The sequence below is a fragment of the Podarcis liolepis genome (assembly GCF_965112155.1).
Source record: "Podarcis liolepis genome assembly, chromosome: 14".
NCBI lineage: Eukaryota > Metazoa > Chordata > Lepidosauria > Squamata > Lacertidae > Podarcis > Podarcis liolepis.
In genome coordinates, this window is record NC_139569.1 from 50,263,498 (window position 1) to 50,281,986 (window position 18,489).

At 44.6% G+C, this 18,489-nt stretch overlaps 1 protein-coding gene across 4 annotated transcripts in view; it reads left to right on the forward strand.

Moving 5' to 3' along the window:
• The window catches only part of RORA (RAR related orphan receptor A), a gene marked incomplete at its 5' end in the record, with an annotated part of 361,111 nt that overhangs the window by 225,096 nt on the left and 117,526 nt on the right, over positions 1–18,489 (forward strand). For all 4 annotated transcript variants that reach the window (XM_083475828.1, XM_083475831.1, XM_083475833.1 and 1 more), the window contains one exon: positions 12,462–12,491. In XM_083475828.1, coding sequence (XP_083331954.1) covers positions 12,462–12,491 — 30 coding nt within the window. The remainder of the gene's footprint in view (positions 1–12,461; positions 12,492–18,489) is intronic.

Below are 18,489 nucleotides of genomic sequence, written 5' to 3' on the forward strand. Positions count from 1 at the left end.
AGCAAGCCCAAGAGGCTCAGTGGTTTAGACCCCAGCGCCACCCACGTGTGACTCCCTTGTCATGGGACAATCTAATCTTGGGTATAGATACATTTTCCTTTAGAATGACTTGATTCCCTTTGGAATTGTTTCCAACTGCAGGGAACATCTGCAGTGAAGGAGAAGAGACTTAAAAGAATTATGCATTTTGGTTAGAACGTAGTGGGGAGCTATGTGGAATGATAGTCAGGTCTTCCCAATAAGGCAGCCTTCACCAACCCGTAGTCCAGAACATCCTGTATGGAGGGCACCAGATTGAGGAAGGCTGTGGTCGGGCATTACTTTTTGTTTTCTTGGTGTTTTAAGTCTTTAGTTGCCTTGGCATCAGGAGCAGGTGTGCAGCTTGAGGTGACTTCTGGAGGCTTTGCTGTCAATTGAGGCTCAAGCAGCCTCAGTGGCATGGAGTGTCTTCCATCAGCTCCGGCTGGTGGCCCAGCTGTATCCCTTTCTGGGCAGGGATAACCTCTGTTGTATATGCTCTGGTAACCTCTAAACTAGATTACTGCAATGCTTTATAGATAGGCCTGCCTTTGACAATGGCTCAGAAACTGCAGCTGGCGCTGAATTCAGTGGCCAGGTTGCTCACCGGGGCAAGATGGTCTGAACACATCGCACCAGTCCTGGCCTGACTGCACTCACTACCAATTAGCCAGGCCCAAGTGCTGGTTTTGACCAGAAGGCCTTATGTGGCTCAGGACTCAGGTGGCAGCATGAGACCACATTTTTAAATACTCTCCTTGGAAAACAAAAGCAGGTTCCCTTAAATGGGAAGACTAGCCTTGGAAGGAGCAGGCTGGGCTTGAACCATTCTTCCTGCAGTGCTAGCTTTTCACTTGCAAGGAGTCTAGCAGCCGTTGCTTACCTAGAAGCAATGCCACCTGCAGCCTCAAGGAGCTCAGCTCCCTCTTTCTTTCTCAAGGTCCTTCACTCTAGCAAACACAACAGGCGCATTAAAAAATCAAAGATCCTATATTTTCCAGCTCCATATAACAGCAACATGACTGAGCTTCTTTTAACAGTGGTATAACTCCCCAGCTGGTGGCTCTTTGAAAAGAGATGCTCTCGACAGCAGCTCTTGCTTAATGTAATGGGCACACTTCCATCACATTAGTTAATTATTACCCTTTTGGGTACACGTGTGTGCGAGCACAGACACACCATATTTGAAGATCTGAAGTGTGTGTGGTTGCCACTCTAGAGGAATGGCATGTTCTGCTAAAAGAACCTGCAGGATCAGGCCAATGGCTCATCTAGTCCAGCAACCAGATGACTGTGGGAAACCAGCAAGCAGGAATCTCCCCTCCTGTGGTTTCCAGCAATGCAGAAGGAGTGCTGCCTCCAGCTATTGAGGCAGAGCATAGACAATGTGGCTAGCAGCCATCAAAGCTGCCTCCTTTTGTCCAATCCTCTTTTAGAGCCATCCACACTGGGGGCCATCACTACCTCCTGTGGGAATGAGTTCCATAGTCTAACTATGTGTTGCACGAACAAGTTCTTCTTCCAGCATTCGTGTTCATTTGAGCTCACAAGTCCTAGTGGGAGGAGGGAGAGAGAATTTTCCCTCTGTCCAATTTTCCCATGCATAGTTGTATAATTTTTTATCATGCCACCTCTTGCTCACCCTTACTCTGAAGTCCCAAATGTGTTTTACATAGTTGCAGGAGAATACCCAACACCAATGAGCCACAGGGGTTCCCCCCCCCCAGTCTCTCTCCTCCCACCAGTCTCTCTCCTCTCCCCAGTCTCTCTCCCCCCCCCCGGCTCCCCCTGCCCCCCCCCTGTGATGCAGTCACTGACTTAGGAGCTGAAACTTGGCGGGCATCCTGTCCACCTTAATCCTTTCTGCAGTTTGTAAGCAATGAGCCGAGAGCAGAGGAGAGCAGGCAGCTGAGCAGGCTCTGCTCTTTGAGCTTCAGTTTCTTTATTGTTTTCCCTTCCTGCTTCCAGAGCTGGTCTTTAAGTGTGAAAGAAACACCATGCAGCGTTTGGCTCCGCTAATTAGGCAGCTTCTTTCACTGACTCTGGAAAAAATATTTGGCCAACACTTGCAGTCTCATGGTCCTTTGGCCCAGCAAATATTGATTCAATTCCTCTGCGATTTTTCCAGAATGAAAAGGCTTTGTTTTCAAAGCGTTGAAGAGAACCTTTTCCAGCTTTGTTCGGTTGCGTGGAGGCCAACAAAACTCGAGGTAGTTCGCTCAATCTGTGATTGGCTCTGGCTCTGCCGGTCATTCGTTATTTCTCTGTCATTAGATATTTCTCAGTGTAAATAATACTCTGACTCTTTATAAGGCTGCTTCCTATGTTCCTAAGCTCTTTAGCTGTAGACAGCAGTTGTCCTGTGTCTGGGCACCTGTTTTAATTGCCTATCAAGGGGGAACCTTTGTCCAATCTTCCTGACAGATCTGCTGCCGTGTGGGAGTTGTAGGCTATCAAGTTAGCCACATTTTTGCTGCTGTTGTTGGATGGAAAACACCAAAGTCACAGGCAGCAGAAGACCAAATGAGTGTCCTTTAAAACGAAGGGAAAGAGGGAATGTGTCTTTGAAACTGAACACACAAAAATCAGATGAAAAGTTTTCCATTGCATGTCACTGTCAAGGAGTGAGAAAAATGAGGTATGTCTAGATCTACTGGGAGACCTTAAAGTGTTTTACAGTAGATCAGCAAGGATTTCTGACTTCCAGGTTTTTTTCCAGAATACTAGCAACAAGATAACTCCACAGTAAATTATACTGCTAAAACAAAGTTTTACCTATGTCTGCCTGGCTTTGATTGTGCACGAAATCCCCAGACCCTTTGCTAAGGGAAGTGAGTCAATCTAAATGCAGGGATCTGTTCTTCTGTCACCTTAATTTCCCCCTTGCTCCCACCCCTTTTATATAAAAAAAATTAGGAAGACAGAAGCAGGGATCCCTGCATTCGACCCACTCACCTCCTTCAATTAAGACTGTTACACTGTTATGGAGCATTTGAACAGTGGCATATAATTATACAATGATTTTATAATTTTAATTTGTAGTTACACATAATTGTGAATTCAAACTGCATAGTAGTAAGAGCAGAGTATAATTTCACATTATTCATTTTCTCCTTTCTTGCTCGTTTGCTTCATAATCGCTAATTACCCCTTTGCAGCAACTCTGGTGCAATTCAGCAGGCAGGTTCTGAGAAGCTTCTCTTTGGAGAGATTCTAAAGCAAGCAGCTCCTAAAAGCTTTGAATCTCCCAAGAACACGGAGTTCTCAGCCTGTCCTGTGCCTGCAGACTTCTGCTTTTTGAGAGCACAAAAAAAAGTCTGTCCAGTGCTTCCAGAGGAAACAAAGTCCTCAAAAGGAATTAAAACCCTCCAACCTCAACAAACAGCAATAGATTGTAGTTGTTGGCAATCGTGCACTGCTGTGGAAGATTTGCAAAAGATAATTGTAAGCAGAGCTGCGTGAGCTTTCAGTTAGTTATTTAGTCCACTGATATCCTGACTTTCTATCAATAGTACCCAAGGTGATTTACAAACTAACAGCTACACTATTCACAGTATGAACAATAAAAGCAATAAACTATAGATGCTCACAGTGTTCTCTGCAGATTTATCCCCAGATTTCACAGTTCAGAATTTCCTGGATGTGAAACTGATGTACTGGGCACCCCCCCCCCCGGCTCTGATTTCATTTCTTAATTTTGTCTAGGGTGGTTTGTGGGCTTTTTCCCCCTTCACTGTAGCTTTCCATTCTTCCCATTTGTTCACGCCTCTTCTCCTGGTACATTGCGGATCCACTGTACGGATCTGTGTTCAGCTAGGGAAGAAGAAACCTGACAGTTTGTGTTTACCTCAGTTTCTCATTTACAAAAAGAATAACACAATAAAACAATCAATAAAAAAATTAAAACAGCTATCAAAAAGTAAAAGATAATTAAAATCAACAATAAGCTAAAACCAGATAAAAACACACATCAGCATACTACATATCTCAGCAGGCTTGTCTAAACAAAAAGGTTTTTCAGCAGCTACCAAAAAGAATACAGTGAAGGCACCTGCCTGGTGTCAATAGGGCGGGAGTTTGCTTTCCTACAAACATGAAAGCACTATTATGTGGCACTATGGTTCACAGGGGACGCGGGTGGCGCTGTGGGTTAAACCACAGAGCCTAGGACTTGCTGATCAGAAGGTTGGCGGTTCGAATCCCTGTGATGGGGTGAGCTCCCGTTGCTCGGTCCCTGCTCCTGCCAACCTAGCAGTTTGAAAGCACGTCAAAGTGCAAGTAGATAAATCCCCCCTCTGGCGGGAAGGTAAACGGCGTTTCCGTGCGCTGCTCTGGTTCGCCAGAAGCGGCTTAGTAATGCTGGCCCCATGACCCAGAAGCTGGACGCCGGTTCCCTCGGCCAATAAAGTGAGATGAGCGCTGCAACCCCAGAGTCGGTCACGACTGGACCTAATGGTCAGGGTTCCCTTTACCTTTACCTTTATGGTTCACAGATTTTAGATGTTCCTCTGGTTCAATGGGAATGTAGGAGTGGAATGCAGGTCAGAATGAATCCACTGAAGAGTCAAAAAAGAGGAATGGGTTTAATCAGCTCAACTTTGAAACAAACACGCAAACACAAACAGCTGTGAAGGACACTGCAATAAACAAAGATTTCTTGCAGAACACAAAAGCCTTCACTGCTTTCCTGAGCACTTAAATGGAGTTGACCATTGTTTCCCAAGCGGAAGGAGTCCAAGGGTGCACCAGGTGTAGAAAGTACTACGAAAGGGGGTAATGGGGGGAACACCTTCTCTTAAAGAGGCCCCTGATGCCCCCCCTTCACTCTGTTAAATACCATGGGGTCTGCATTGGGGGCCCATTGCACCAAACTGGGAGTTCACCAGCAATGTCACTGGCTGGCTTTCAGTGCATCCCCATTTCTCTACATGTTACAAAGGGTGTTGTGTCTGACTGCAGTTCTGATCACAGAACATTTTCAAGGTGAAATCCAGACATTACTTTCTGTGGTCAAGTGCAGAGCCCTTAACCTCCACTGCTTAATGACTACAGCGCTAATTTTCTTATCACATCAGCGGAAATGACAGGCTCCTCTCAATCTGTCTGTTTCCTAATTTAATGCACTAGCTTTTGCAGGTCATTGGAGCAGGGGGAATGTGAATATGGGCCAGAAGCATGGCCTTGCTTTTTCTCCAGTGCATTTGAGCAGATGAGTAACACCAGGCTGGGCTCCTGGATCTCCCCACAAACCCACCACAGACTTTACACTCACCCAGTAGTTCACTTCTAGCAAATGAGATGCCTGGAAATACCTGATATGTTTGGACTCTTGCAGTTACTCAGTGAGGAGGGACAGTAGCACTCTGTACCAACTCAGGGGCACTTTAGTCCATTCTTTCTTTGCATGTCTTGAGGCAAGTCTTAGCGCTGAAAGCAGATGCCACTGCTATTGCCTCTGGCACAAACAGGAGGCTAAAGAAATGGTCTTGATACTTTCCTTCCTTCCCGCATGATGGGGTGAAGAACGGATGGATCTATCAATTTCGGTTCTCTCAGTTTCACACTTTTAAAATCTTAAATTCAGTTCTCCACATTTCTACAGCAATTTGCTTTTAAAAGGAAAAGAAAAAGGTCCTCATGAAAATTCTTCAGTGATCGAGTGCTAATTTCTCCGGATAAACACATTTTTGTATGATGTTTTGACTAACAGACACATGTTTTGCAAGCAGTTATTCCTAAAAGGAATCATTCTGGTGTGCTATTTTAATTAATACCTAATTCTCTGTACCCACTTTCCCTTAACTAATGCATTTTTGTAAATACTGGTTGGCTGAAGAATGGTATAGTAAATTTCAGAGAAGTGCAAATTTCGAAGGATGACTGTGCTTCGGTTTTTGTATTGTTTCAGAAAGTGCAAATTTGATAAATTTGTCTTTAAATGAGAACTGAATCAGATTCCTCCCCCATCCCTGCTGGTGGCTGCCCCCCTTCATTATCTTCCCATGTCACTAACAAGATAACGTAACAGACACAATGTCATTATAAGTTATACATCAGGGATGGGACTACAACTCCCATCATCCTCAGCCAATTGGCCCTTGCTTTCCTCTATCCACTTTATCCAGGTCAGAATAAAAATTTGCTTGCACCACACCACTTTTTTATTGATAAGAAATACACTGGAAAACCAAAAGAAAGAATTCCTAGCAGTGCTTGATTTATAACATAGAACAAAACTACTGCATAATATTGTTACAAAATTTGAGTGCCTCTTCGTCTCTCTGTTGAGCGGTGGCAAGAGCCCATGGGGTTCCAGGCACTCACCCAGGGTCTGTGGTCCTTTGGAGAATTGAGAAACGGCAGGGACTGTTGTAGCTTTAAGAAATATGGTTTAGTCACCCATTTATACCTTCAGTCTGCGTGGAGGGAGTTCTGATCTTGCAGCACGGTCATCTCAAGAGGGGCTTGTACCCCACAGCAGTGCACCCCTGGAATCCAAGGCATCTCTCCCAGTCAGCCTGCAGCCTGCCTGCCCGAGATGGATCCCCCAACCTTCTTCCTGCTTCTTCTTCTCAGCAACCATTGCTCAAAACGCTCTTTTCCGGTTACCTCACACCCAGTTACCCTGGCAATGTCCCAAACCCAGCCTCTGTTCACACCTCAGGGTAAGGGGGGAGAGACAGGTCCCTTTCCTTCCCAATGGCCCTTGCTTGGCCTGGTCATTTTGCATAGGCTAGCCCAGGAATTCCCCTGCAGCTTGTCTTCTGCCTTCATATCCCAAATAATCAAAATCCTACCAATTATTACTTTCTAGTGTCTATGTCAATATGACCATAGGATTCCAGAAAGTATAAAACATTGCAGCTACAGAAGAACATGAATCATTCCCAAATTATAATTATAAACAAGCCTCTTACATATGTACCTTAAGTATTCAAACTCCATGAGAGGCGTGAGCTTGCAGTATCACTTGATGGTCTTGCTCTCATTTTGAAAAGGTATCTATACATATCCTGCAATTAATTTTTTATTTGATACTATACCGTACTGCACTGAAATGTTTAAATATTGCCTTGATTGTCCTGGAATGTTCCCACTCCACTTGCCATCCTCTCCTGCCACACCCTCTGAGAATGGGAATGGAGCCGGGGTTCCCTTTTCTGAACCTTTTCCAATTGCACAATATCCTTTCCGAGGTGAGGCGACCCAAACTGTACACAGTACTCCAAATGCAGTCGTGCCATAGATTTGCACACCGACATTATGATGTCGGCATTTGCTTTCCCAATGTTCAATTTCTTTCCTAATGACAGGATAGAGGATACAGCAGAGCAGGGAGGGGGGCTACACTACTGGGACCCCCTGTCTTGATCTGACCAACCCCTCCATTATGTCCTTTGGGGCTCATGACAATATGGGGCTGGATTCTGCTTAAAAAGGACCAGGGATGCAAGACTGTTTCCTGCCTCCCTTTTTTTCTTTTCATTTTTTCTTTTCATTTTCCTTTTGTCTAAAGTCGTTCAAAGTAAAAGAGAAAGTGTTGCGCCAGATACAATGAATCAAATTGCAGGCAAGGCCGGCTGGGTGGATTGATTCCCCTCAGGAAGTTGCACATTTTACAGCCAGGTAGCTCTGTACAGAATCTAGCACAGGCTAAATGAATTGTTCCCATTAGGGAGCGGCGTCCGTTGAAGGAGCTTCTGTTCTTTGAATGTCACCGGGAAGAAAACGTCCACAGCTTGTACAGAGGGCGTTCGCCACGCGTGGCAATATTTTACTGTCACCGGTGCTGCTGCCTCCATAAAATGATGGCTACCAGGAGGATTAAGAATTTAGACGCACACGCACACACAAATGTCCTGGAAGAAGGAGGCTCATGGTTTTGGTAGAGCTAAAGTACAACCACCCAGCAGGGAATCTCAATGTCAGAGTCTCTTTGGTGGCTTAAATGTTGTGACTTTCAATAGGGCACCTTTAAGCTATACCTGGTACCCTCAAGATCCTTTTGGATCACCTGGGGTTGATGGGAGTTGTGTTGATGACTCATCCAGTGTGATGCATCAGCAGAGGACACGGAGGCCCAGCAGAGTCTTCAGAGATTTCCTGCCCCCAGCAGTTATTCCAGAGTCCCCGGTAAAGGAGGGGAAACTCCTCTCCTGCACAGTTCAAAGTAAGAAAGTGTTTATTGTCTCCAGACACAAGACAAAGCTAAGCACTACTATTTGCTATATACAGTTCTTCTGGTCTTTGAAAATACGTAAGCACAGAGAGATCCACTAACACTATCACCATGCTAACTAATGCTGCTGCATAAAACCCACAGCTTCTTCCCCTGACTGTCAAAGATTCAGAAGTAAACCCAGAACATGCAACAGGACTTATTATACACGAAACCAATGGGAGAATGAATGACTCAGCATACTTGGCCTCACTGGTGTTGCTATAGTAACCAAGTGCACCTGACAGCCTTATCTCAGAACATCCTCAAGTCATGAGACCACACACTGTAACATTTAACCCATTGTTCACATTACACAAACAAGTTATAGTCCAAAACACCCAGAGGACGCCAAAATGGGGAAGGCCAGCTTCATCAGTCCTCTCAGAAAGCCAGATGAGCAGGTGAACATCTCATGACCCAAGCGCCAGAATTCATGATGAGTTGTGGGAAGGTGGCATCTTGGTCACAGCTGCACTTTTACCACTGAGCACTAGAAAACAGTTAAAGGGACATGGGGCATGGTAAAATGTAAAATAAAATAAATACAGAATTAAGGATCTTTTAAAGAGTTCTTTGATGCCTGGAATCTGTTGTCATCTGTCCTTGCAACCTTCTGCATAATTTATCCCCCTTTGGCATGAACTACAAGCATTAGTGTCCATTAACACCTCCCCTCCAAATATATATGTATATATAAAGGACTAAAATGACTTGGAGCACTTTGAGTAATACAGGCTGATGATGATTAATAATAGTCTTTTTGTCCTGAGCAAGGGCATGTTTTCATTGTGCCCGCAGTTTGGGTTTCAGCCCACCAAGGAAGGCTCCTTGAGTTTTTGCTTTTGTGATCCACAGAACTGCTGTTGTAAATCAGCCCCTTCGCAAACCTTGTAACATGGAAAGAGCACCTGAGCCTGGCTACTGTAGACCCCTTTTTGTTTGTTGCTTGGCAGGGGTTAGGAACCTGTAGCTGCACTTCAACTCCCAGTGGCCCCAGAAATCAACAAGATCCAGGGGGGGACACAGGGTTTCCCATCCTCGTTGAATCAACTGGTTCTCCAACGTATGGTTTCCTACATCCCAATCTCAGAGTGGCAAGAGATTTCAGGGGTTCCTGTGTTTACCCAGGGTTGGGTTTTCTTGGAATGGCCAATAGAGAGTGTGATTTCTTTAGACTATATAGTTTGATTTACACAGATATACAACCTTACCATGGGATGGAAGGCTCACAACATTGATGCTCCATGAAATCTTGCTTCCCCATTAGGTTTCCAGGGAAACCCCAAACTCAGCTTTGGGTTCAGCACAGAGCAATACATGCCTTTGTGTCTCTAGCTTCCAGCAACAGCCAAAACTTTCACAAACAGCTCTCCCATCTGCAACACCTTTTTTGGCCTACTGTTCTCCTTCCTAGCATGATATGGCATCCAGCCAAGTATAGAGGGGGAAAGCTCACCCATTTATCTCTATGGAAACCCATTAGAGGTCTACCATGTAAATGGTAGTACTTAAATGACCAGCCAAGTTAACAAAGAAACTGGTCTCACTGTTTAGCAAATTTCCTCTCATAGGTTCTTACTCACATACACAAGATCACAGATTTGGAAGGGACCCACCAGTGTCATCCAGACTGACACCCCCCCCCCCAATGTATAACACTATGGCTTTTCTAAACTCCTCTCTTAGAGGTCTAGGTCCAACCCTGCAGAGATCCAGATCTTTCAGTGCAACCCCAGCATGTTGACTCAGAAGTAAATCCCATTGAATTCCTAGGATTGCAGCCTTAGTCTCTTAACCTGAGAAAGCCTGATCCTGTAACCCCTACAATGTGTGGCTCTAGTTTCTCTTCTTTTCTCCCCTATATTTTTTCTATGGTGGGGTGATTAAAAAGGACACAATGATCCTGTGCTCTGTTTCCAGTTCTGGATCCCTTTGGGTTTTCTCTTAAGCCCTTGTTAAACATTCAACATGAGCATCTCCCATCTGTGTACATGCCAGTCTATTCTTCCTCTTTGCCAGGCTCCCTGTGAGCTCTGGAGTGCCATTCACCATCTTAATTGAGGGCTTGCAATGCTGCTAAAAGTGAAACAGAAGGTGTGAGTTAGTAGGAAACATAGTGGAGTCTGGGAGGCAGTTGTTTTTCAGACTCTTGTATGCCATGTCAGGCAAAAGATGGAGAGTAAATATTTGAAGGAGCAATCACCCTTGAGTCAGAAAACATATTTTAATACCCAGAAAGCTCAGGTGTCTGCACATATGTTGGTGATTTTTAAAAAATAATCATGAGAACCTAAGGACTGACTTGCTCATTCTTACCCAAAAGCCCATCTAGACCACCATACTGTCTCCAACAAGCCAGTGTGCTCCACCAGGACACTTACAAGTGGGTCCCATTTCCAATAAATGTCCCAGAACTGCACTGTGTCAGGGGCATTTTGGAAGGGGGGAATAGCAGCTGGTGGCCAACACTGCTGGTGACATAAAGGTTGATTTGGTGGCAGCAGCAGAAGAAGAATCATAGACTTGTTGGGTTGGTAGGTACCCCCCCCCACACACACACAAAGGGTTATCCTGCAATCCAGGAATCACAACTACAGAATCCCTGAGGCCATCAAAGCTCTGTTTAGAAACCTCCAATGAAGGAGAACCCACCAACTTCCGAGCTAGTCAGTTCCACCGTTGAGCAGCTCTTGCCATCAGAATGTTTAGTTGGAACCTCCTTTATTGTAATTTGAATCCATCAGTTTGGGTCCTGCCCTTTGGAGCAGCAGGAAGCAAGCTTGCTCCATCCTCCATGTTTCAGCCCTTCAGATATTTGAAGATAGCTATCCTGTCACCAAGGAGAGATGGAAAGCTATGTGGCAACCATTCCACATGGAGACTATTTGGTGACTTCTCCCCGTTACACACCCATTTCAGCACCTGCAAATGTGTGGCCATTTTGATCAGTCCTAAACCCTAGCTAGCTGTGTCATAAGTAATTTCAGACTATGTGATGCTGGCTTAGGCCAGAATATGACCCCAATTTTATACTTTTATACAGCATATATGATGGAAATGTTGAACTCAGTGGGACTTACTTTTGAGCAGAAGTGCATAAGACTGAACTTAGGCATCTCTATGTGTGCATGTCTCTACTTTAAAGTGAAAAATTGAATAGCATGGATAGTGCTTTTTGAAGTTGCTTAGCAAAGGTCAAGAAATGACTTATTTAAATGAAACTGTAACTTTCTGGGGAGTGGAATGTCCTGTTGTTGTTGTTGTTGTTGTTGTTGTTGTTGAAGAAGAAGAAGTATGGGGGAGAACCCTGATAGATTTTATGCACAAAACAAAATAGTTGCTCAAAACAGATTATTCTGCGCTCTAAGAAGTTAATCAGCCTCAGATATATACACATATATATTTGCATTGATCAGTAATGTCAGATGCAAATGCCCAAAAGATTGAGCGATATTGAAACATTTGCTCAGTGATAGACGTGGCCGTGTTATGTTCTGGTATTTTCATGACATTTCCTTTTGCTTTGCTCTGAACATTTGCTTGCTGATGTCAGGGAGTTGGCCTGAATTAGCAAGACGACATGGATCCTTTTGCTGATAACAGTGTGATGAGAACTGTGTGCTTTGAGCAGCACAGATTGCATGGAAGTGATTGCAGGAGCTTAGTCCTGAATGCAAACACTGAAATGTCATTTATAGATAATCAGGGCCTATTGGTTTGAAACAACTTTCCCATTTTTGCAGCTTACATTTTTGAACAAGTATGCATGCTAACAGGTTACTATAACAAATCTAATTTGTCTGTTTGCAACAAAATAGAGTTTTGTTCACTTTAGAACAGGCGCCTGGTCAGCTTGCTCTGCTGCTGCTCCCTGTGTGACTTCAGGCCAGTCACTGCCTCCCAGACTAATCTGCCTCACAAGGGTATTGTGGGGAGTAAATGAGGACAGAGGAGAACCATGCATGGCACCTCGAGCTCATGGGGGGGGGGGGAGGTGGGATATAAGCCCAACAAAAAATGATAATAAATAAACAAAAACTTTCTCCTTTGGCTTGCTGGCAGAGTTTCCATTCTTGGTGTGTGAAGAAATAGACAACGTAAGAAGCAAACGCTTTAATCTCAAAGGTGCTATTGGGTTTAGTTTTTAAATGACTGCCCTCTATGGCTAGTGGGATGGTCCCACTCACTTTGCTAACAGTGACTCTCCTCTCTTTCCCTCCAGGTATTTCTGCAACAAAGAAGACCCACACATGTAAGTAAGGCTTTCTGATTTGGTCACTTTCTCTTATGCACAGGACAGTTGCATTGGTGGGATGATGAGGGTTGCCTTTTTGTTGGGTCTGCCATTAACCAATAAGCTTGGAGGGCAGGGGAGTTGGAAAGGTGACGGAGCTCTTGCTTGCTCCATAGGGGACCAAAGAGCTTATAAAAGGCAGAGGATACGCGGGAATTCTGGTAGACCCAGGACTTAGGGAGAAATCCCTACAAGAGCTTCTTATCTCCAAGGCAGTTCCATCTTTGAGAAACAGAGAGTGATATGGACATAACTGTGGGATTTAGGCAAGGCATTTGAGGAGTCTCAGCAACTGTTTAGGATTAGGAATTGGAAGTGTCATAATTTCATATCTATGCTTGACAAATGCAACCTGAAGTAAGAGGAAATAATTGCTATTTTTCTGGTGTGAGACAGAACAATGCCCATGTTAATCATTGCTGTGCTAAGTCTCTGCCCTCTCTGCTAGCCCGGTGACTTTTTTTACCGCAGGTTCTTGTGGGCTTCTGTCAGTTGGGAGGCTTCGGTTGGAAATAATGAAGTGACATTTGCTGTTCAGCATGCACATGCTGCACAATAACCTTAATAACTTTAAATTACCTTCCAGTCTTCATTATTTCAGAGATAAGTCTGAAAGAGGGATGGCAAAATCCTAAGGTTCAAATTACAAAAGTCCCGAATCAAGTTAAAATAAGCCCAAGTGGATTTGCACCACCAGTCACTTCCAAGGACATTATCGTTGGAAACTTCCCAAAATTGGAAATGAAATGATGGTGGATCTGCTCTTGTTTCATGACTCTGTTAGCTGTTATTGCCTTTTCAACAGAGTAAAACAGCTGTAAAGACATTGCAGAAATGGGTTATCACTCAGACTGTGCCTCCATCCCAGAAAAGCTTATCAACAGACTTGTCAGGATACTAAAACTCGCTTGGTGCAATGCCATCAGAGATGTGCCATCTGATTCTAGACTCTCCATCAGTGTAAATGGGCAATCTCATTTCCTCAACATTCATGAAACTGTTTAAATGATGTCTCAATTGAAGGAGTGTCGCATTGCTTGTTCAAGTCACTTTTTGTGGCCATAGTCTGCATTTTAAAGCTCTGTGTCCAAGCATCCTTTTATTTTACTTTTTTTGCTCCACAGCTTTCCTTGTGAAAACTCACTCTTTAAAGCTCATTTGGAGCAAATGCCAATCCACAGGAAACCCATTTGCTCTGATTCAAATTTAAAGAGCAGGTTTTCATGGGGAAAACTCAGGGCAAAACAAAACGCCATTGGACACGGAGCATTAAAGGGTGGGCCTCTGCCTGGAAAGAATGAGGCAAAAGGAAAGTGTGGATAAGCCCTAAGCAGCTGAGACTCTTGCAAGCTCCTCCCAAACCCACCACTACCACTTGCCTTTCAACTTTTGTATGTTCTGCTCTGTTCTACTTCCTGCTGTCGAGCAAACATGAAATCCAGCTACCGTTTCCCCAGATGAGGAAGGCTGGAGTTTGGAGCAGAGTGGTCAGGTGTTGCTCAGCAATGAAGTAGCTCAGACTGGAAGCTTTAGTACAGCCATTGGAGGACATCACTGCTTCCAGACTCTGAATCAGGCCTCAACCCAAGCAAGCGCAACCCATGCGCTTCCTCCTCTTCCTCCCAAAGAGCCTCACAGATACTTTCCCAGCAGCTTCAACATTCCTGCCTGACTCACCAGCTCCTCTGCTCTGGAGAGGAGAGACTGGTGACTGGAGCTTAGAGTCAGCCCGAAACCCAGGGAGTTGGTGTGGTGATCTCCAGTCCTGGGGCAGAGCTGTCCAGATGTGATGATTCCTCACTGGCTGTATGGAGATCTGCTGGAGGGTCCTGCTCCCCTTGTTCCTCCTCTGAGGTGACCTCAGATTTCAAGCAGGGTTGATCTCAGACATCTGCTTATTATTGTAGGGCAAGGAAAAGGGCAGAAGAGAAGACCAGCAGGAGCACTGAGAGCAGAATCCATGACCATTTTAGCTCCCTGTGTTTCCTTGGAAGGAAGCACCATCAATTCAGTGGAAGTTGCTTTCACATAAGTGTGCTAAGAACTGAAGCTATTGGAGGAGGAGGAACTCAAAGTGCTCAGTGCAGTCAGTAAAAAATTGCAGCGCCAGACCAAGTTACCACTTACCTTAATGTCACCATGCTGCATGTGCCCCTAACAGTGACAGCCAGGAGTGCAGAGTGCCTTGCGTGATGATGTCACAGTATGGGGGGCGGACTGAGTCTCCTTCCCCTCAGCAGCTGCACTGAGCATGACCTGCATTTTTTATTTGAGCAGATTCACCTCAAAGCAAAGCATCCTTGATTTGAGTGTTGCATTGAACTATTGTCACTAAATTCCTGTGTCTTGAGCCATTGAAGCCCCATCCAAATATCTAGAACAGTATAAAGAATAATATTAGGAGGTATTGAGAATGGAGGAGGTGAGTTCACGAGTGGGAGGAAGGGGTAAGTAATTTGGTTGGTGGGAAGAATCAGATCTATCAATAGCAGAATGATAAGCATAATGACTACCAGCTGAACTTGCACACTCAGGGGCAGTCCATCTCTGAGTCCCAGTCGCTGGGGTGCAACAGTAGGAAAGAGCTCTTCCACTCCTGTCCTGCTTGTGCACTTCTGTTGGGGATCACAGTGGCAAGCAGGATGATGGGCTACACAGACCTTTGGCCTTTTCTTTCATTAACGTTAAAATCAACCTGCAGAGTTGATTCCAGGCTCGTATTTCCAGGTGGCTCAGAATAAATCTGAGAGCCTCTCCTGTTTTGACATTGGGGTGTGAAGTCAAGGGAGGTTTTTTAGTTTTTTGTTTTAAAGCGTGCACATCCCACTTTCCTCCAAAAGTCAGAACTTTGCTGGAGTGATAGTTAACGGTGTGTGGCTGTTAGCCCCACTGCCTCTGGAGAACTGGAGAAAACTGAATCCTGTCCCCCGAGGCCAATGAAATAGCTGTTTGGTCCCTCGTGTGTTTCTGCCTAATAACTTAACCGGGCAGCCTGGAGGTCCCTTGGGGGCTTCTCTGCAAGACTGCTCCCTCTCTTTGCTAAGATTGCTTATTAAAAATGATTTTATAATGAAGTTGCCTCAAATAGCAGCAAGTTTCTTGCTTGTCCTTGAAGCACTGTTTGCCCTGGTAAAATAATCCTCGAGACAACCATGCTCGCTCTCGCTCTCTCCTTTGCTTGGTTCAAACTTTTTATAAACTACTATATTACAATTGATTTTTTCCCCCTTGGCGGGAGGGAAGGAACACCTGTTCCTCGCCAGCTGTTTAGAAGAGTTGAAATTCCTCCAGTAGCCATTAAAGTGAAACGTGTCTTATTTGTCTTTCATCCATAAGCCAGCCATCTATCACTCTTTGTTCCTTCCTCTGACATGCCAGCTGAGTTCTAGCTTTAATGGCTGGCTGGCTGGCTGGCATGTACTGCCTCTCTGTCTCGAGTCAGGCATGGGCAACAGGGCGCCCTCCAGATGTGACTGGACCAGCACGCCCCTCAATCCTGACCATGGGCTGTGCTGGCTGAAGCTGACTGGAGGCAGAGTCCCACGAAATCCAGCGGGCACCGAATTGGCTGCCTCTGCCTCAAGTGGTGGATCACTTGAAGTAACATGGCTGCTTCTGCATGGCCACAGAAAGATCAAGCTCACAGTGCACTAGATTCACCCAGCCATTACATTGCCCCTTGAATGGTGGCCAGCAACCAGTATCTTCATGCTGTGAATTTTCAACAGACTCCAAATGCTCCCCAACTCTGCTTAAAATAACTTCTCCTGTATTTGCAAACACATGAAGTGAGTTAATTTGCCCACGGCCATAACATCCAAGACCTAATTCAGAATGCCCACAAATGCCTCACAATTTGTAACTTCTTTGCCATATAACTGAGGTATCTCCAACTTGAGTTGTAATAAGCGGAAGGACCTGGGCGGTCAAGGGCACACAGGAGCCCCTAGATCTCAGCTTGTTACAGGTGTCACATAATACCTGTTCCACATTTGTACGAACTCAGTCTTTTAGTGTGGCAGCACCCACACTTTGGAACTCCCTGCCTCTTGAGATCAAGCAGGAACCTTCACTCTGCTGTCTTCGGCACCTGCTACAAACACTTAGCAAGTTGATGAGAGTTTTAATTTGTTTTTAGTTTACTGTTATATCAACTTTTTGAAAGTGTTAAATAATTATTATTCATTCTTCTTAGTGATAATTTTATTCTTTTATCTTTTTGCAAACCGCTTGGAAGTTGTTGTTTTTACAATCAAGAGGTGTATAAATTTTATGAAATAAATATATAAATAAACTTAATCCTCTGAGAAACAAGTTAAAAGCCTTCCTTTTTCTGGCATGCTTTTGGAAGTTGAGTCAGCTCACACACTTATTTTTGTCCTCTGAATTTGGTTTAGTACTTTTAGCTGTTAACGGTTCTGTGTGATATTGTTTGAGCTTGTATTCCTTGATGGTTGCCATCTTATGTTGAATGGCCATTTGCTTTCATGCTAATTTCATAGCAAATTGTGGATGGGAACTTTGCTTGTGAGTGATCACAAATGCCTTTTCACACTCCAGGTTCGGGAATCTCTTTGGGCAGCACAAACACACAGACCCCCCACAGTGAGTCGACCCTCTTGCTGCAGAAAGTCTAACGGGCCCCTGATCCAGTGTGGGCCCTCAGCAGATGCCCTTGGCGCTGATCTGGTTCACAAATTGTGCTGCAGCAAAACTGGGCTGGCCTCATTGATCAGGCTATGGAAACCAATCCCAGCTTTCTGACGAGCGTATCAGATGGGCGGAGTATAAATAATAAATTATTATTATTATTACCTGTAGGAAACTCACCATTTTGTTTTTTGACACCTTCAGACATTAAACCTACATAACTTGACAGGTGAAGAGACTCTAATATGGTCGAGGAAAGGACTGGTGTTCTCCCTCCCTCCCTCCCTCCCTCCCTCCCTCCCTCCCTCCCTCCTCGCACCTGGCCTTTAACTAGCGTCCACTAAGTTGGGCCATTTTATCCTGCAGGGTCAGTGTCTCCTTTTGCCTCCCGGGGGATGCGCCGGCATCTAATCCACCTGTGAGTTGAGAATGCTCAGTGCCATAATCCGGAGCTTGTAAAGCTCGCTCTTCTTAATCTGTGAGGGAATCGCCACATTGAGAACGGCAGCGGCCAGCCAGTACATGGAGACGTGCTCAGATTCCCTTTGAGATAGAGTTGTCTTGCTCCCCGTGACCAGCGCCTCTCTTTCAAGGCCCTCTCAATAAGCTGATTCCTTATCTCTTATCGTTACCATTATTAAACCAGATACGTAGCTGGAAGGGTAGCCAGAGGATTCACATAGATAGAGGAAATGGATTTTCTGTCCCAGTTGGAATAGCCGCTTCTTCCTTCTTGGGAGTGAGCAGCAAATGCTGAGAGCAAATATTTCAAATTACAGTATCCCAGGGGAGGGGGGAATAAATAAATTTGAAGACTAAGGGTGTTCTCTTTCTTTTTAAGGACTCTCTTCTTTTCTTTCTTTTTAAAATCTCATCTATTGGCTTTTTGCATCTTGTTACGGCAAAGCAGTATAAGAACAAAGATATTCTTCTCTCTCTCTTTGCTGCTACATTAAATACCATCCTAGCTTTTCCTTCTTCCTCAGTGCTAATGACAACTGCTTCTTCAGGACAGGTGACGGAATGGAGGAATCCATCTATTTCTGTTCTGTGTACTTTCCCTTGTAATCACTCATACAACTGTTCCATATCTGCATTAATCTGCATTATCACTGTTTTTCAAAACCTTTCACATTTTTTTTTAAATATCTGCACAAAAACAGGGTGCTAGTAACCATGGACAATTAAAGAATGATAACTTTAAGTGTTTTTAACTGAGCTTGCTTTCCCCCTCTGCCCTCCCCATTCCTTTCTCCTTGGGTGCCATGTCTTTTAGATTGCAAATCAAAGGGAATGAATCCCTTAC